A 17,613-nucleotide genomic window follows, 5' to 3' on the forward strand; every position below is an offset into this window, starting at 1 on the left:
ATATAAATTGACTTAATTATATTACTACTTTAGTACTGGTATTGTTTTACCAGTATTACTGCCATTGGGATACTAATTCCTCAGTAATTGGCCATTCATATCCTTCCATACTCACTGAAGCGCTCCAAGCATCGGACCTCCTACATTCGTAATGACGCACTCCAATGACGGAGAGAAAATATGCAATGAGCGCATCCCTGCTGTGTCCTGCTGTGACTGTACTACTGGAAGGGAGTCCACACATGTTTTTGACTGGCACAAACTTTTCGCCCTGTCATGTTTTCACTACGGTTCTCCCGTGACAATAAACCAGGTATTGGAGTCCCATATAGCTATTTGAGGTGAATGCAAGGATTTATTTGTTTATCAGGTTGAAGAGGTCGAATGATAAATAAAAAATAAATAAAAAATAGTAATTTGGTTTGGCTACTTCTCTACACAAAAAAATTACGGTGGCGCTTCAACTCCAAGACGTGCGTTCCTCTTCCAAAGATCAACATGATGTCTGCCATTGACACGGGTACCTCTGTGTACCAACCAGCAAAACTACTGAACTTGCTTTACACGTCGCTACATGACACGCAACAGACCAATACCTTGGATGCGTTCCGAACGGAATCGGAGAGTTCTCCACGCGACCGGAACAACAAACAGCGGTCCGAGGCTGCTGTCGACCTGAGCACTGCGCTCAACTCCAACTATCTCATCAACTTCGTGCGACTTCAGAGGAATGAGGTAGAATTGTATTTAACTTCAGATATGTTATTTGTTCGAATTCCATCATGTCATGTCAAAGAACTTGTATTAAAAAACTGAATCCAGTAATGTATTATGTCATACATGGAACAAACTTGAGAGAAAAGTAGGTTTAATCATGTGAATGGCGATGTTATAATTAACATAAACGCTGCGTATGCCTACACATTCACTTGAAGCACGAATATGTTCTTATATCATTTGGTTTTTGATTCTAATAAGTTATTGTACTCATCCCATATAGGGCTACGAATCTTACCTTCCCATTTTCAGCAAGCAATCCAATGTGCCACCATACTGTACAGTAAACCCCTAGCTCCACCATACTGTACAGTAAACCCCTAGCTCCACCATACTGTACAGTAAACCCCTAGCTCCACCATACTGTACAGTAAACCCCTAGCTCCACCATACTGTACAGTAAACCCTTAGCTCCACCATACTGTACAGTAAACCCCTAGCTCCACCATACTGTACAGTAAATCCCTAGCTCCACCATACTGTACAGTAAACCCCTAGCTCCACCATACTGTACAGTAAACCCCTAGCTCCACCATACTGTACAGTAAACCCCCAGCTCCACCATACTGTACAGTAAACCCCCAGCTCCACCATACTGTACAGTAAACCCCCAGCTCCACCATACTGTACAGTAAACCCCCAGCTCCACCATACTGTACAGTAAACCCCTAGCTCCACCATACTGTACAGTAAACCCCTAGCTCCACCATACTGTACAGTAAACCCCTAGCTCCACCATACTGTACAGTAAACCCTTAGCTCCACCATACTGTACAGTAAACCCCTAGCTCCACCATACTGTACAGTAAACCCCTAGCTCCACCATACTGTACAGTAAACCCCTAGCTCCACCATACTGTACAGTAAACCCCTAGCTCCACCTTACTGTACAGTAAACCCCTAGCTCCACCATACTGTACAGTAAACCCCTAGCTCCACCATACTGTACAGTAAACCCCTAGCTCCACCATACTGTACAGTAAACCCCTAGCTCCACCATACTGTACAGTAAACCCCTAGCTCCACCATACTGTACAGTAAACCCCTAGCTCCACCATACTGTACAGTAAACCCCTAGCTCCACCATACTGTACAGTAAACCCCTAGCTCCACCATACTGTACAGTAAACCCCTAGCTCCACCATACTGTACAGTAAACCCCCAGCTCCATCATACTGTACAGTAAACCCCTAGCTCCACCATACTGTACAGTAAACCCCTAGCTCCACCATACTGTACAGTAAACCCCTAGCTCCACCATACTGTACAGTAAACCCCCAGCTCCACCATACTGTACAGTAGCTCCACCATACTGTACAGTAAACCCCCAGCTCCACCATACTGTACAGTAGCTCCACCATACTGTACAGTAGATCCACCATACTGTACAGTAAACCCTCTAGCTCCACCATACTGTACAGTAAACCCCTAGCTCCACCATACAGTACAGTAGCTCCACCATACTGTACAGTAGCTCCACCACACTGTACAGTAGCTCCACCATACTGTACAGTAAACCCCTAGCTCCACCATACTGTACAGTAGATCCACCATACTGTACAGTAAACCCTCTAGCTCCACCATACTGTACAGTAAACCCCTAGCTCCACCATACTGTACAGTAAACCCCTAGCTCCACCATACTGTACAGTAGCTCCACCATACTGTACAGTAGATCCACCATACTGTACAGTAAACCCTCTAGCTCCACCATACTGTACAGTAAACCCCTAGCTCCACCATACTGTACAGTAAACCCCTAGCTCCACCATACTGTACAGTAGCTCCACCATACTGTACAGTAGATCCACCATACTGTACAGTAAACCCTCTAGCTCCACCATACTGTACAGTAAACCCCTAGCTCCACCATACAGTACAGTAGCTCCACCGTACTGTACAGTAGCTCCACCATACTGTACATTAGCTCCACCATACTGTACAGTAAACCCCTAGCTCCACCATACTGTACAGTAGCTCCACTATACTGTACAGTAAACCCCCAGCTCCACCATACTGTACAGTAAACCCCCAGCTCCACCATACTGTACAGTAAACCCCCAGCTCCACCATACTGTACAGTAAAAACAATAGCTCCACCATACTGTACAGTAAACCCTCTAGCTCCACCATACTGTACAGTAAACCCCCAGCTCCACCATACTGTACAGTAAACCCCTATCTCCACCATACTGTACAGTAAACTCCCAGCTCCACCATACTGTACAGTAAACCCTTAGCTCCACCATACTGTACAGTAAACCCCTAGCTCCACCATACTGTACAGTAGCTCCACCATACTGTACAGTAAAACCTCTAGCTCCACCATACTGTACAGTAGCTCCACTATACTGTACAGTAAACCCCTAGCTCCACCATACTGTACAGTAAACCCCCAGCTCCACCATACTGTACAGTAAACCCCCAGCTCCACCATACTGTACAGTAAACCCCCAGCTCCACCATACTGTACAGTAAAGCCTCTAGCTCCACCATACTGTACAGTAAACCCTAGCTCCACCATACTGTACAGTAAAGCCTCTAGCTCCACCATACTGTACAGTAAACCCCTAGCTCCACCATACTGTACAGTAGCTCCACTATACTGTACAGTAAACCCCTAGCTCCACCATACTGTACAGTAAACCCTTAGCTCCACCATACTGTACAGTAGCTCCACTATACTGTACAGTAAACCCCTAGCTCCACCATACTGTACAGTAAACTCCTAGCTCCACCATACTGTACAGTAAACCTCTAGCTCCACCATAGTATACAGTAAACCCCCAGCTCCACCATACTGTACAGTAAACCCCTAGCTCCACCATACTGTACAGTAAACCCCAGCTCCACCATACTGTACAGTAAACCCCTAGCTCCACCATACTGTACAGTAGCTCCACCATACTGTACAGTAAACCCCTAGCTCCACCATACTGTACAGTAAACCCCTAGCTCCACCTTACTGTACAGTAGCTCCACCATACTGTACAGTAAACCCCTAGCTCCACCATACTGTACAGTAAACCCCTAGCTCCACCATACAGTACAGTAGCTCCACCATACTGTACAGTATGTATGCACACATGACTGTAAGTCGCTTTGGATAAAAGCGTCTGCTAAATGGCATATATTATTATTATTATTATTATTACTATACTGTACAGTAAACCCCTAGCTCCACTATACTGCACAGTAGCTCCACCATACTGTACAGTAAACCTCTAGCTCCACTATACTGTACAGTAAACCCCCTAGCTCCACTATACTGCACAGTAGCTCCACCATACTGTACAGTAGCTCGACCATACTGTACAGTAAACCCCCAGCTCCACCATACTGTACAGTAAACCCCCAGCTCCACCATACTGTACAGTAATCCATTAGCTCCACCATACTGTACAGTAAAACCAATAGCTCCACCATACTGTACAGTAAACCCTTAGCTCCACCATACTGTACAGTAAACCCCTAGCTCCACCATACTGTACAGTAGCTCCACCATACGGTACAGTAAACCCCCAGCTCCACCATACTGTACAGTAAACCCCTAGCTCCACCATACTGTACAGTAAAACCAATAGCTCCACCATACTGTACAGTAAACCCCTAGCTCCACCATACTGTACAGTAAACCCCTAGCTCCACTATACTGTACAGTAAACCCCTAGCTCCACCATACTGTACAGTAAATCCCTCTTGCTCCACCATACTGTACAGTAAACCCTTAGCTCCACCATACTGTACAGTAAACCCCTCTTGCTCCACCATACTGTACAGTAAACCCCTAGCTCCACCATACTGTACAGTAGCTCCACCATACTGTACAGTAAACCCTTAGCTCCACCATACTGTACAGTAAACCCCGAGCTCCACCATACTGTACAGTAGCTCCACCATACTGTACAGTAAACCCTGAGCTCCACCATAATGTACAGTAAACCCCTAGCTCCACTATACTGTACAGTAAACCCCTAGCTCCACCATACTGTACAGTAAACCCCTAGCTCCACCATACTGTACAGTAAACCCCTAGCTCCACCATACTGTACAGTAAACCCCTAGCTCCACCATACTGTACAGTAAACCCCTAGCTCCACCATACTGTACAGTAAACCCCTAGCTCCACCATACTGTACAGTAAACCCCTAGCTCCACCATACTGTACAGTAAACCCCTAGCTCCACCATACTGTACAGTAAACCCCTAGCTCCACCATACTGTACAGTAAACCCTAGCTCCACCATACTGTACAGTAAACTCCTAGCTCCACCTTACTGTACAGTAAAGCCCCTAGCTCCACCATACTGTACAGTAAAGCCCCTAGCTCCACCATACTGTACAGTAAAGCCCCTAGCTCCACCATACTGTACAGTAAAGCCCCTAGCTCCACCATACTGTACAGTAAACCCTAGCTCCACTATACTGTACAGTAAACTCCTAGCTCCACCATACTGTACAGTAAAGCCCCTAGCTCCACCATACTGTACAGTAAAGCCCCTAGCTCCACCATACTGTACAGTAAACCCTAGCTCCACTATACTGTACAGTAAACCCCTAGCTCCACCATACTGTACAGTAAACTCCTAGCTCCACCTTACTGTACAGTAAACCCCTAGCTCCACTATACTGTACAGTAAACCCCTAGCTCCACCATACTGTACAGTAAACCCCTAGCTCCACCATACTGTACAGTAAACCCCTAGCTCCACCATACTGTACAGTAAACCCCTAGCTCCACCATACTGTACAGTAAACCCCTAGCTCCACCTTACTGTACAGTAAACCCCTAGCTCCACCATACTGTACAGTAAACCCCTAGCTCCACCTTACTGTACAGTAAACCCCTAGCTCCACCATACTGTACAGTAAACCCCTAGCTCCACCTTACTGTACAGTAGCTCCACCATACTGTACAGTAAACCCCTAGCTCCACCATACTGTACAGTAAACCCCTAGCTCCACCATACTGTACAGTAAACTCCTAGCTCCACCTTACTGTACAGTAGCTCCACCATACTGTACAGTAAACCCCTAGCTCCACCATACTGTACAGTAAACCCCTAGCTCCACTATACTGTACAGTAAACCCCTAGCTCCACCATACTGTACAGTAAACCCCTAGCTCCACCATACTGTACAGTAAACCCCTAGCTCCACCATACTGTACAGTAAACCCCTAGCTCCACCATACTGTACAGTAAACCCCTAGCTCCACTATACTGTACAGTAAACCCCTAGCTCCACCATACTGTACAGTAAACCCCTAGCTCCACCATACTGTACAGTAAACCCCTAGCTCCACCATACTGTACAGTAAACCCCTAGCTCCACCATACTGTACAGTAAACCCCTAGCTCCACCATACTGTACAGTAAACCCCTAGCTCCACCTTACTGTACAGTAAACCCCTAGCTCCACCATACTGTACAGTAAACCCCTAGCTCCACCTTACTGTACAGTAGCTCCACCATACTGTACAGTAAACCCCTAGCTCCACCATACTGTACAGTAAACCCCTAGCTCCACCATACTGTACAGTAAACCCCTAGCTCCACCATACTGTACAGTAAACCCCTAGCTCCACCATACTGTACAGTAAACTCCTAGCTCCACCTTACTGTACAGTAGCTCCACCATACTGTACAGTAAACCCCTAGCTCCACCTTACTGTACAGTAGCTCCACCATACTGTACAGTAAACCCTAGCTCCACCTTACTGTACAGTAGCTCCACCATACTGTACAGTAAACCCATTGGATTGGTACCCTTGCTGAAAATGGGAAGGTAAGATTCGTGGCTTATAAGAGGCATGACTTTCAGATAGATCTCATTTGCCACCCGTGAGAGTAAATGTCATTACTGTTGATCATGGTAGACTAACATACTGCAAATAAATATTCTGTGCGCTTTACACTTCTGTAAGCCTCATTGAAGCTGCAAACATCTCAATGTTTGACATTAAAAGATCAGATGAACAGGAATGACATTTACTTTCACGGGTGGCTAAAATAACCATCTGAAAGCCACGCCCCTACTAAACTAGAGTCAACCAAACCACCCAGCAGTAGAGTCAACCAAACTACCCAGCAGTAGAGTCAACCAAACAACCCAGCAGTAGGATCAACCAAACAACCCAGCTGTAGAGTCAACCAAACAACCCAGCTGTAGAGTCAACCAAACAACCCAGCAGTAGAGTCAACCAAACAACCCAGCAGTAGGATCAACCAAACAACCCAGCAGTAGAGTCAACCAAACTACCCAGCAGTAGAGTCAACCAAACAACCCAGTAGGGTCAACCAAAACAACCCAGCAGTAGAGTCAACCAAACAACCCAGTAGAGTCAACCAAACAACCCAGTAGAGTCAACCAAACAACCCAGTAGGGTCAACCAAACAACCCAGCAGTAGAGTCAACCAAACAACCCAGCAGTAGAGTCAACCAAACTACCCAGCAGTAGGGTCAACCAAACAACCCAACTGTAAGGTCAACCATACAACCCAGCAGTAGAGTCAACCAAACAACCCAGTAGAGTCAACCAAACTACCCAGCAGTAGGATCAACCAAACAACCCAGTAGAGTCAACCAAACTACCCAGCAGTAGAGTCAACCAAACAACCCAGCTGTAGAGTCAACCAAACTACCCAGCAGTAGAGTCAACCAAACCACCCAGCAGTAGAGTCAACCAAACCACCCAGCAGTAGAGTCAACCAAACAACCCAGCAGTAGGATCAACCAAACATCCCAGCTGTAGGGTCAACCAAACAACCCAGTAGAGTCAACCAAACTACCCAGCAGTAGAGTCAACCAAACAACCCAGCAGTAGAGTCAACCAAACAACCCAGCTGTAGGGTCAACCAAACAACCCAGCAGTAGGATCAACCAAACAACCCAGCAGTAGGATCAACCAAACAACCCAGCTGTAGAGTCAACCAAACTACCCAGCAGTAGAGTCAACCAAACTACCCAGCAGTAGAGTCAACCAAACAACCCAGCAGTAGGATCAACCAAACAACCCAGCTGTAGGGTCAACCAAACAACCCAGCAGTAGGATCAACCAAACAACCCAGCAGTAGGATCAACCAAACAACCCAGCTGTACAGTCAACCAAACTACCCAGCAGTAGAGTCAACCAACCTACCCAGCAGTAGGATCAACCAAACAACCCAGCAGTAGGATCAACCAAACAACCCAGCTGTAGGATCAACCAAACAACCCAGCTGTAGAGTCAACCAAACTACCCAGCAGTAGAGTTAACCAAACAACCCAGCAGTAGGGTCAACCAAACAACCCAGCAGTAGAGTCAACCAAACTACCCAGCAGTAGAGTCAACCAAACAACCCAGCAGTAGAGTCAACCAAACAACCCAGCTGTAGAGTCAACCAAACAACCCAGCAGTAGAGTCAACCAAACAACCCAGCAGTAGAGTCAACCAAACAACCCAGCAGTAGGGTCAACCAAACAACCCAGCAGTAGAGTCAACCAAACAACCCAGCAGTAGAGTCAACCAAACTACCCAGCAGTAGAGTCAACCAAACAACCCAGCAGTAGAGTCAACCAAACAACCCAGCAGTAGGGTCAACCAAACAACCCAGCAGTAGAGTCAACCAAACAACCCAGTAGAGTCAACCAAACAACCCAGCAGTAGAGTCAACCAAACAACCCAGCAGTAGAGTCAACCAAACAACCCAGTAGAGTCAACCAAACAACCCAGCAGTAGAGTCAACCAAACAACCCAGTAGAGTCAACCAAACAACCCAGCAGTAGAGTCAACCAAACAACCCAGTAGAGTCAACCAAACAACCCAGTAGAGTCAACCAAACAACCCAGCTGTAGAGTCAACCAAACAACCCAGTAGAGTCAACCAAACAACCCAGCAGTAGAGTCAACCAAACAACCCAGTAGAGTCAACCAAACAACCCAGCAGTAGAGTCAACCAAACAACCCAGCAGTAGAGTCAACCAAACAACCCAGCAGTAGGGTCAACCAAACAACCCAGCAGTAGAGTCAACCAAACAACCCAGTAGAGTCAACCAAACAACCCAGTAGAGTCAACCAAACAACCCAGCAGTAGGGTCAACCAAACAACCCAGCAGTAGAGTCAACCAAACAACCCAGCAGTAGAGTCAACCAAACTACCCAGCAGTAGAGTCAACCAAACTACCCAGCAGTAGAGTCAACCAAACAACCCAGCAGTAGGGTCAACCAAACAACCCAGCAGTAGGGTCAACCAAACAACCCAGCAGTAGAGTCAACCAAACAACCCAGCAGTAGGGTCAACCAAACAACCCAGCAGTAGAGTCAACCAAACAACCCAGCAGTAGGGTCAACCAAACAACCCAGCAGTAGAGTCAACCAAACAACCCAGTAGAGTCAACCAAACAACCCAGCAGTAGAGTCAACCAAACAACCCAGCAGTAGGGTCAACCAAACAACCCAGCAGTAGAGTCAACCAAACAACCCAGCTGTAGGGTCAACCAAACAACCCAGCAGTAGGGTCAACCAAACAACCCAGCTGTAGGGTCAACCAAACAACCCAGCAGTAGAGTCAACCAAACAACCCAGCAGTAGGATCAACCAAACAACCCAGCAGTAGAGTCAACCAAACAACCCAGCTGTAGGGTCAACCAAACAACCCAGCAGTAGAGTCAACCAAACAACCCAGCAGTAGAAACAACCAAACAACCCAGTAGAGTCAACCAAACAACCCAGCAGTAGGATCAACCAAACAACCCAGCTGTAGAGTCAACCAAACAACCCAGCAGTAGGGTCAACCAAACAACCCAGCAGTAGAGTCAACCAAACAACCCAGCAGTAGGGTCAACCAAACAACCCAGCAGTAGGGTCAACCAAAACAACCCAGCAGTAGAGTCAACCAAACAACCCAGCAGTAGAGTCAACCAAACAACCCAGTAGAGTCAACCAAACCACCCAGCAGTAGAGTCAACCAAACAACCCAGTAGAGTCAACCAAACAACCCAGTAGAGTCAACCAAACAACCCAGTAGAGTCAACCAAACAACCCAGTAGTAGAGTCAACCAAACAACCCAGTAGAGTCAACCAAACAACCCAGCAGTAGGATCAACCAAACAACCCAGTAGTAGAGTCAACCAAACTACCCAGCAGTAGAGTCAACCAAACAACCCAGCTGTAGAGTCAACCAAACAACCCAGCAGTAGGGTCAACCAAACAACCCAGCAGTAGAGTCAACCAAACAACCCAGCAGTAGGGTCAACCAAACAACCCAGCAGTAGAGTCAACCAAACAACCCAGCAGTAGAGTCAACCAAACAACCCAGTAGAGTCAACCAAACCACCCAGCAGTAGAGTCAACCAAACCACCCAGCAGTAGAGTCAACCAAACAACCCAGCAGTAGGATCAACCAAACATCCCAGCTGTAGGGTCAACCAAACAACCCAGTAGAGTCAACCAAACTACCCAGCAGTAGAGTCAACCAAACAACCCAGCAGTAGAGTCAACCAAACAACCCAGCAGTAGAGTCAACCAAACAACCCAGCAGTAGAGTCAACCAAACAACCCAGCTGTAGAGTCAACCAAACAACCCAGCAGTAGGATCAACCAAACAACCCAGCAGTAGGATCAACCAAACAACCCAGCAGTAGGATCAACCAAACAACCCAGCAGTAGAGTCAACCAAACTACCCAGCAGTAGAGTCAACCAAACTACCCAGCAGTAGAGTCAACCAAACAACCCAGCAGTAGGATCAACCAAACAACCCAGCAGTAGGATCAACCAAACAACCCAGCAGTAGAGTCAACCAAACAACCCAGCAGTAGAGTCAACCAAACAACCCAGCAGTAGAGTCAACCAAACAACCCAGCAGTAGAGTCAACCAAACAACCCAGCAGTAGGATCAACCAAACAACCCAGCAGTAGGATCAACCAAACAACCCAGCTGTAGAGTCAACCAAACTACCCAGCAGTAGAGTCAACCAAACTACCCAGCAGTAGGATCAACCAAACAACCCAGCAGTAGGATCAACCAAACATCCCAGCTGTAGGGTCAACCAAACAACCCAGCAGTAGGATCAACCAAACAACCCAGCAGTAGGATCAACCAAACAACCCAGCTGTAGAGTCAACCAAACTACCCAGCAGTAGAGTCAACCAAACTACCCAGCAGTAGAGTCAACCAAACTACCCAGCAGTAGAGTCAACCAAACTACCCAGCAGTAGAGTCAACCAAACAACCCAGCAGTAGGGTCAACCAAACAACCCAGCAGTAGGGTCAACCAAACAACCTAGCAGTAGAGTCAACCAAACAACCCAGCAGTAGAGTCAACCAAACTACCCAGCAGTAGAGTCAACCAAACAACCCAGCAGTAGGATCAACCAAACAACCCAGCAGTAGAGTCAACCAAACTACCCAGCAGTAGAGTCAACCAAACAACCCAGCAGTAGGATCAACCAAACAACCCAGCAGTAGAGTCAACCAAACAACCCAGCAGTAGAGTCAACCAAACAACCCAGCAGTAGAGTCAACCAAACAACCCAGCAGTAGAGTCAACCAAACAACCCAGCAGTAGAGTCAACCAAACAACCCAGCTGTAGAGTCAACCAAACAACCCAGCAGTAGAGTCAACCAAACAACCCAGCAGTAGAGTCAACCAAACTACCCAGCAGTAGAGTCAACCAAACAACCCAGCAGTAGAGTCAACCAAACAACCCAGCAGTAGGGTCAACCAAACAACCCAGCAGTAGAGTCAACCAAACATCCCAGCAGTAGAGTCAACCAAACTACCCAGCAGTAGAGTCAACCAAACAACCCAGTAGGGTCAACCAAACAACCCAGCAGTAGAGTCAACCAAACAACCCAGCAGTAGGGTCAACCAAACAACCCAGCAGTAGAGTCAACCAAACATCCCAGTAGGGTCAACCAAACAACCCAGCAGTAGAGTCAACCAAACAACCCAGCAGTAGGGTCAACCAAACAACCCAGCAGTAGAGTCAACCAAACAACCCAGCAGTAGGGTCAACCAAACCACCCAGCAGTAGAGTCAACCAAACAACCCAGTAGAGTCAACCAAACTACCCAGCTGTAGAGTCAACCAAACAACCCAGCAGTAGGATCAACCAAACAACCCAGCAGTAGAGTCAACCAAACAACCCAGTAGAGTCAACCAAACAACCCAGCAGTAGAGTCAACCAAACAACCCAGTAGAGTCAACCAAATCACCCAGCAGTAGAGTCAACCAAACAACCCAGTAGGATCAACCAAACAACCCAGCAGTAGAGTCAACCAAACAGCCCAGCAGTAGAGTGAACCAAACAACCCAGTAGGGTCAACCAAACAACCCAGCAGTAGAGTCAACCAAACAACCCAGCTGTAGGGTCAACCAAACAACCCAGCAGTAGGGTCAACCAAACAACCCAGCAGTAGGGTCAACCAAAACAACCCAGCAGTAGAGTCAACCAAACAACCCAGTAGAGTCAACCAAACCACCCAGCAGTAGAGTCAACCAAACAACCCAACTGTAAGGTCAACCATACAACCCAGCTGTCTCCTCTGGACCACAGACACGATGGTACCACAGTCAGTTCTCCTCTGGACCACAGACACACTGGTACCACAGTCAGTTCTCCTCTGGACCACAGACACACTGGTACCACAGTCAGTTCTCCTCTCTGGACCACAGACACACTGGTACCACAGTCAGTTCTCCTCTGGACCACAGACACACTGGTACCACAGTCAGTTCTCCTCTCTGGACCACAGACACACTGGTACCACAGTCAGCTATCCTCTGGACCACAGACACACTGGTACCACAGTCAGTTCTCCTCTGGACCACAGACACACTGGTACCACAGTCAGTTCTCCTCTGGACCACAGACACACTGGTACCACAGTCAGTTCTTCTCTCTGAACCACAGACACAATGGTTCTGATTCACCCAAATGGGGTGAATTAGAAAACAGATCTTTGACAAAGACATTCTGTTCCTCCAAAGAAATGGAACTCTTTCTGGTCGTAGACCGAACGACAACGCAATCAAAGAACGTCTGGTTCTGTTGTGCAGAGTGAGGAGACTAGCAAACAGGAAAACCTATCAAGTTGTGGTGTCTAATATCCCAGATTGGGCCTTTAACATGCTCTAAACCATGTGTTATTCACTCTTAATGCAGTGTTAGAGACAGGCTCATCTGTAATTGATGTTTTCAGAAAGACTAGTTTCTTTCCCATTATTTTATTGACAGACTTTGTTATGAATTATATTCCCATGCCCATATTCTCCTCAGGGCTCTATTCAATCTGTGTCTCAGAGGTTTCGCTGAAGAGCTGTGTAAAAATGTAAAGGTCATTATGCAGCGTTTACCGTGAATATAGTCTCCTCGACCGTGAGCGCGGTCTCGTCGACCGTGAATATAGTCTCCTCGACCGTGAATGCGGTCTCCTCGACCACATTGCCTTTGTCGCTATAAAGAGGATGTTCAGTGCTATGGATTGACTAGAGCCCTCACCGTTTTCTATCCGCAGGCCTTAAACAGCAACTTGTATAAAAGCTCCTCGCTCAACAACATCGTAGACGGCCTGAGTTCTCTGACAGACCCCTTCTCTGACCTCTCCGTCTCCTCTGAGTCACGCAAACCCAGCAAGCAACCGCCGCCCAACTACCTGTGCCATCTCTGCTTCAACAAAGGACACTACATCAAAGACTGCCCTCAGGTGAGCCGGGCATGGCCCCATCACACATACACACTACCCTCAGGTGAGCCGGGCATGGGCCCTCCACACACACACACTACCCTCAGGTGAGCCGGGCATGGCCCCATCACACATACACACACTACCCTCAGGTGAGCCGGGCATGGGCCCTCCACACACACACACTACCCTCAGGTGAGCCGGGCATGGGCCCTTCTCTCACTCACACACACACCATCAATGACTACCCTCAGGTGAGCCGGGCATGGGCCCTCCACACACACACACACTACCTTCAGGTGAGCCGGGCATGGGCCCTCCACACACACACTCCCTCAGGTGAGCCGGGCATGGGCCCTTCTCTCACTCACACACACACCATCAATGACTACCCTCAGGTGAGCCGGGCATGGGCCCTCCACACACACACACACTACCCTCAGGTGAGCCGGGCATGGGCCCTCCACACACACACACTACCTTCAGGTGAGCCGGGCATGGGCCCTCCACACACACACACACTACCTTCAGGTGAGCATGGGCCCTCACACACACACACACTACCTTCAGGTGAGCCGGGCATGGGCCCTCCACACACACACACTACCTTCAGGTGAGCCGGGCATGGGCCCTCCACACACACACACTACCCTCAGGTGAGCCGGGCATGGGCCCTTCTCTCACTCACACACACACCATCAATGACTACCCTCAGGTGAGCCGGGCATGGCCCCTCCACACACACACACTACCCTCAGGTGAGCCGGGCCTGGCCCCTCCACACACACACACTACCCTCAGGTGAGCCGGGCCTGGGCCCTCCACACACTACCCTCAGGTGAGCCGGGCCTGGGCCCTCCACACACTACCCTCAGGTGAGCCGGGCATGGGCCCTTCTGAAGCAAAGCAGCTACAGTACAGTAGAGTGCAGCCACCTTGGTCTGCTTTGAAAACAAATGCCTGATGATGAACTGTTGAGGAAAGATGGTCAGCGGTTACATAACTAAGCAGGATTAATGGTTTGTCAATAGTAATGTCCCTTGATGTGACAAGACTCACAATCACAATGAATCTGAAGAGCTCACACACGCTGATATCATGTTTCTGATAAGAGCTAAAACTCTGTGATGAATTACGGGGGTTCTAGAGTTTTAGGACTTCTATATCCATGCCACTAAACCATCATTAAGATCTAAAACTCTGATGAAGTACGGGGGTTCTAGAGTTTTAGGACTTCTATATCCATGCCACTAAACCATCATTAAGATCTAAAACTCTGATGAAGTACGGGGGTTCTAGAGTTTTAGGACTTCTATATCCATGCCACTAAACCATCATTAAGATCTAAAACTCTGATGAAGTACGGGGGTTCTAGAGTTTTAGGACTTCTATATCCATGCCACTAAACCATCATTAAGATCTAAAACTCTGATGAAGTTCTAGAGTTTTAGGGCCACTTCTAGAGTTTTAGGACTTCTATATCCATGCCACTAAACCATCATTAAGATCTAAAACTCTGATGAAGTACGGGGTTCTAGAGTTTTAGGACTTCTATATCCATGCCACTAAACCATCATTAAGATCTAAAACTCTGATGAAGTACGGGGTTCTAGAGTTTTAGGACTTCTATATCCATGCCACTAAACCATCATTAATCTAAAACTCTGATCTTCTAAAACTCTGATGAAGTACGGGGGAGTTTTAGGACTAGCCACTAAAACTCTGATTTTCTAGAGACTTCTATATCCATGCCACTAAACCATCATTAAGATCTAAAACTCTGATGAAGTACGGGGTTCTAGAGTTTTAGGACTTCTATATCCATGCCACTAAACCATCATTAAGATCTAAAACTCTGATGAAGTACGGGGGTTCTAGAGTTTTAGGACTTCTATATCCATGCCACTAAACCATCATTAAGATCTAAAACTCTGATGAAGTACGGGGGTTCTAGAGTTTTAGGACTTCTATATCCATGCCACTAAACCATCATTAAGATCTAAAACTCTGTGATAAAGTACGGGGGTTGTGAAGGGAGTAGTACACAGCGTTGTATGAGATCTTCAGTTTCTTGCCAATTTCTCGCATGGAATAGCCTTAATTTCTCAGACAAGAATAGACTGACGAGTTTCCGAAGAAAGTTTTGTTTCTGGCCGTTTTGAGCCTGTAATGCTGATGCTCCAGATACTCAACTAGTCTAAAAGCCAGTTTTATTGCTTCTTTAATCAGACAACAGTTTTCAGCTGTGCTAACATAATTGCAAAAGGGTTTTCTAAAGATCAACAAAAAATGTGCTTTTCCTTCAAAGACAAGGAAATTTGTGACCCCAAACTTTTGAACAGTAGTGTATATCTAGTCCAGGGCTCTCCAACCCTGTTCCTGGAGAGAAACCCTCCTGTAGGTTTACATCAGGGCTCTCCAACCCTGTTCCTGGAGAGGTACCCTCCTGTAGGTTTACATCAGGGCTCTCCAACCCTGTTCCTGGAGAGGTACCCTCCTGTAGGTTTACATCAGGGCTCTCCATCCCTGTTCCTGGAGAGGTACCCTCCTGTAGGTTTACATCAGGGCTCTCCATCCCTGTTCCTGGAGAGGTACCCTCCTGTAGGTTTACATCAGGGCTCTCCATCCCTGTTCCTGGAGAGATACCCTCCTGTAGGTTTACATCAGGGCTCTCCATCCCTGTTACTGGAGAGGTACCTTCCTGTAGGTTTACATCAGGGCTCTCCAACCCTGTTCCTGGAGAGATACCCTCCTGGAGGTTTACATCAGGGCTCTCCAACCCTGTTCCTGGAGAGATACCCTCCTGTAGGTTTACCCTGCTCTGTTCCTGGAGAGTTTACATCAGGGCTCTCCAACCCTGTTCCTGGAGAGGTACCCTCCTGTAGGTTTACATCAGGGCTCTCCATCCCTGTTCCTGGAGAGGTACCCTCCTGTAGGTTTACATCAGGGCTCTCCATCCCTGTTACTGGAGAGGTACCTTCCTGTAGGTTTACATCAGGGCTCTCCAACCCTGTTCCTGGAGAGATACCCTCCTGGAGGTTTACATCAGGGCTCTCCAACCCTGTTACTGGAGAGATACCCTCCTGTAGGTTTACATCAGGGCTCTCCAACCCTGTACCTAGAGAGTTACCCTCCTGTAGGTTTACATCAGGGCTCTCCAACCCTGTTCCTGGAGAGATACCCTCCTGTAGGTTTACATCAGGGCTCTCCAACCCTGTTCCTGGAGAGGTACCCTCCTGTAGGTTTACATCAGGGCTCTCCATCACCGTTCCTGGAGAGATACATTCCTGTAGGTTTACATCAGGGCTCTCCAACCCTGTTCCTGGAGAGATACATTCCTGTAGGTTTACATCAGGGCTCTCCAACCCTGTTCCTGGAGAGATACCCTCCTGTAGGTTCACATCCCTCCTGTAGGTTCACATCAGGGCTCTCCAACCCTGTTCCTGTGGAGGTACCCTCCTGTAGGTTTTACATCAGGGCTCTCCAACCCTGTTCCTGGAGAGAAACCCTCCTGTAGGTTTACATCAGGGCTCTCCAACCCTGTTCCTGGAGAGATACCTTCCTGTAGGTTTACATCAGTGCTCTCCATCCCTGTTCCTGTGGAGGTACCCTCCTGTAGGTTTACATCAGGGCTCTCCAACCCTGTTCCTGGAGAGGTACCCTCCTGTAGGTTTACATCAGGGCTCTCCATCCCTGTTCCTGGAGAGGTACCCTCCTGTAGGTTTACATCAGGGCTCTCCATCACTGTTCCTGGAGAGATACATTCCTGTAGGTTTACATCAGGGCTCTCCAACCCTGTTCCTGGAGAGATACATTCCTGTAGGTTTACATCAGTGCTCTCCATCCCTGTTACTGGAGAGATACCATCCTGTAGGTTTACATCAGGGCTCTCCATCCCTGTTCCTGGAGAGGTACCCTCCTGTAGGTTTACATCAGGGCTCTCCAACCCTGTTCCTGGAGAGATACATTCCTGTAGGTTTACATCAGTGCTCTCCATCCCTGTTACTGGAGAGATACCATCCTGTAGGTTTACATCAGGGCTCTCCATCCCTGTTACTGGAGAGATACCCTCCTGTAGGTTTACATCAGGGCTCTCCAACCCTGTTCCTGGAGAGATACCCTCCTGTAGGTTTACATCAGGGCTCTCCAACCCTGTTCCTGGAGAGGT

The 17,613-nt window shown here is 47.7% G+C and overlaps 1 protein-coding gene across 1 annotated transcript in view; it reads left to right on the forward strand.

The window, feature by feature from the left end:
* Positions 1-281: 281 nt before the first annotated feature.
* Positions 282-17,613, forward strand: part of LOC127911314 (zinc finger CCHC domain-containing protein 24-like) — a 66,665-nt gene continuing 49,333 nt past the window's right edge. Inside the window, exons 1-2 of the mRNA XM_052477531.1 lie at positions 282-735; positions 13,278-13,466. Coding sequence (XP_052333491.1) covers positions 499-735; positions 13,278-13,466 — 426 coding nt within the window. The 5' untranslated portion in view covers positions 282-498. The remainder of the gene's footprint in view (positions 736-13,277; positions 13,467-17,613) is intronic.

This window comes from Oncorhynchus keta, chromosome 24, assembly GCF_023373465.1.
Source record: "Oncorhynchus keta strain PuntledgeMale-10-30-2019 chromosome 24, Oket_V2, whole genome shotgun sequence".
Taxonomy (NCBI): domain Eukaryota; kingdom Metazoa; phylum Chordata; class Actinopteri; order Salmoniformes; family Salmonidae; genus Oncorhynchus; species Oncorhynchus keta.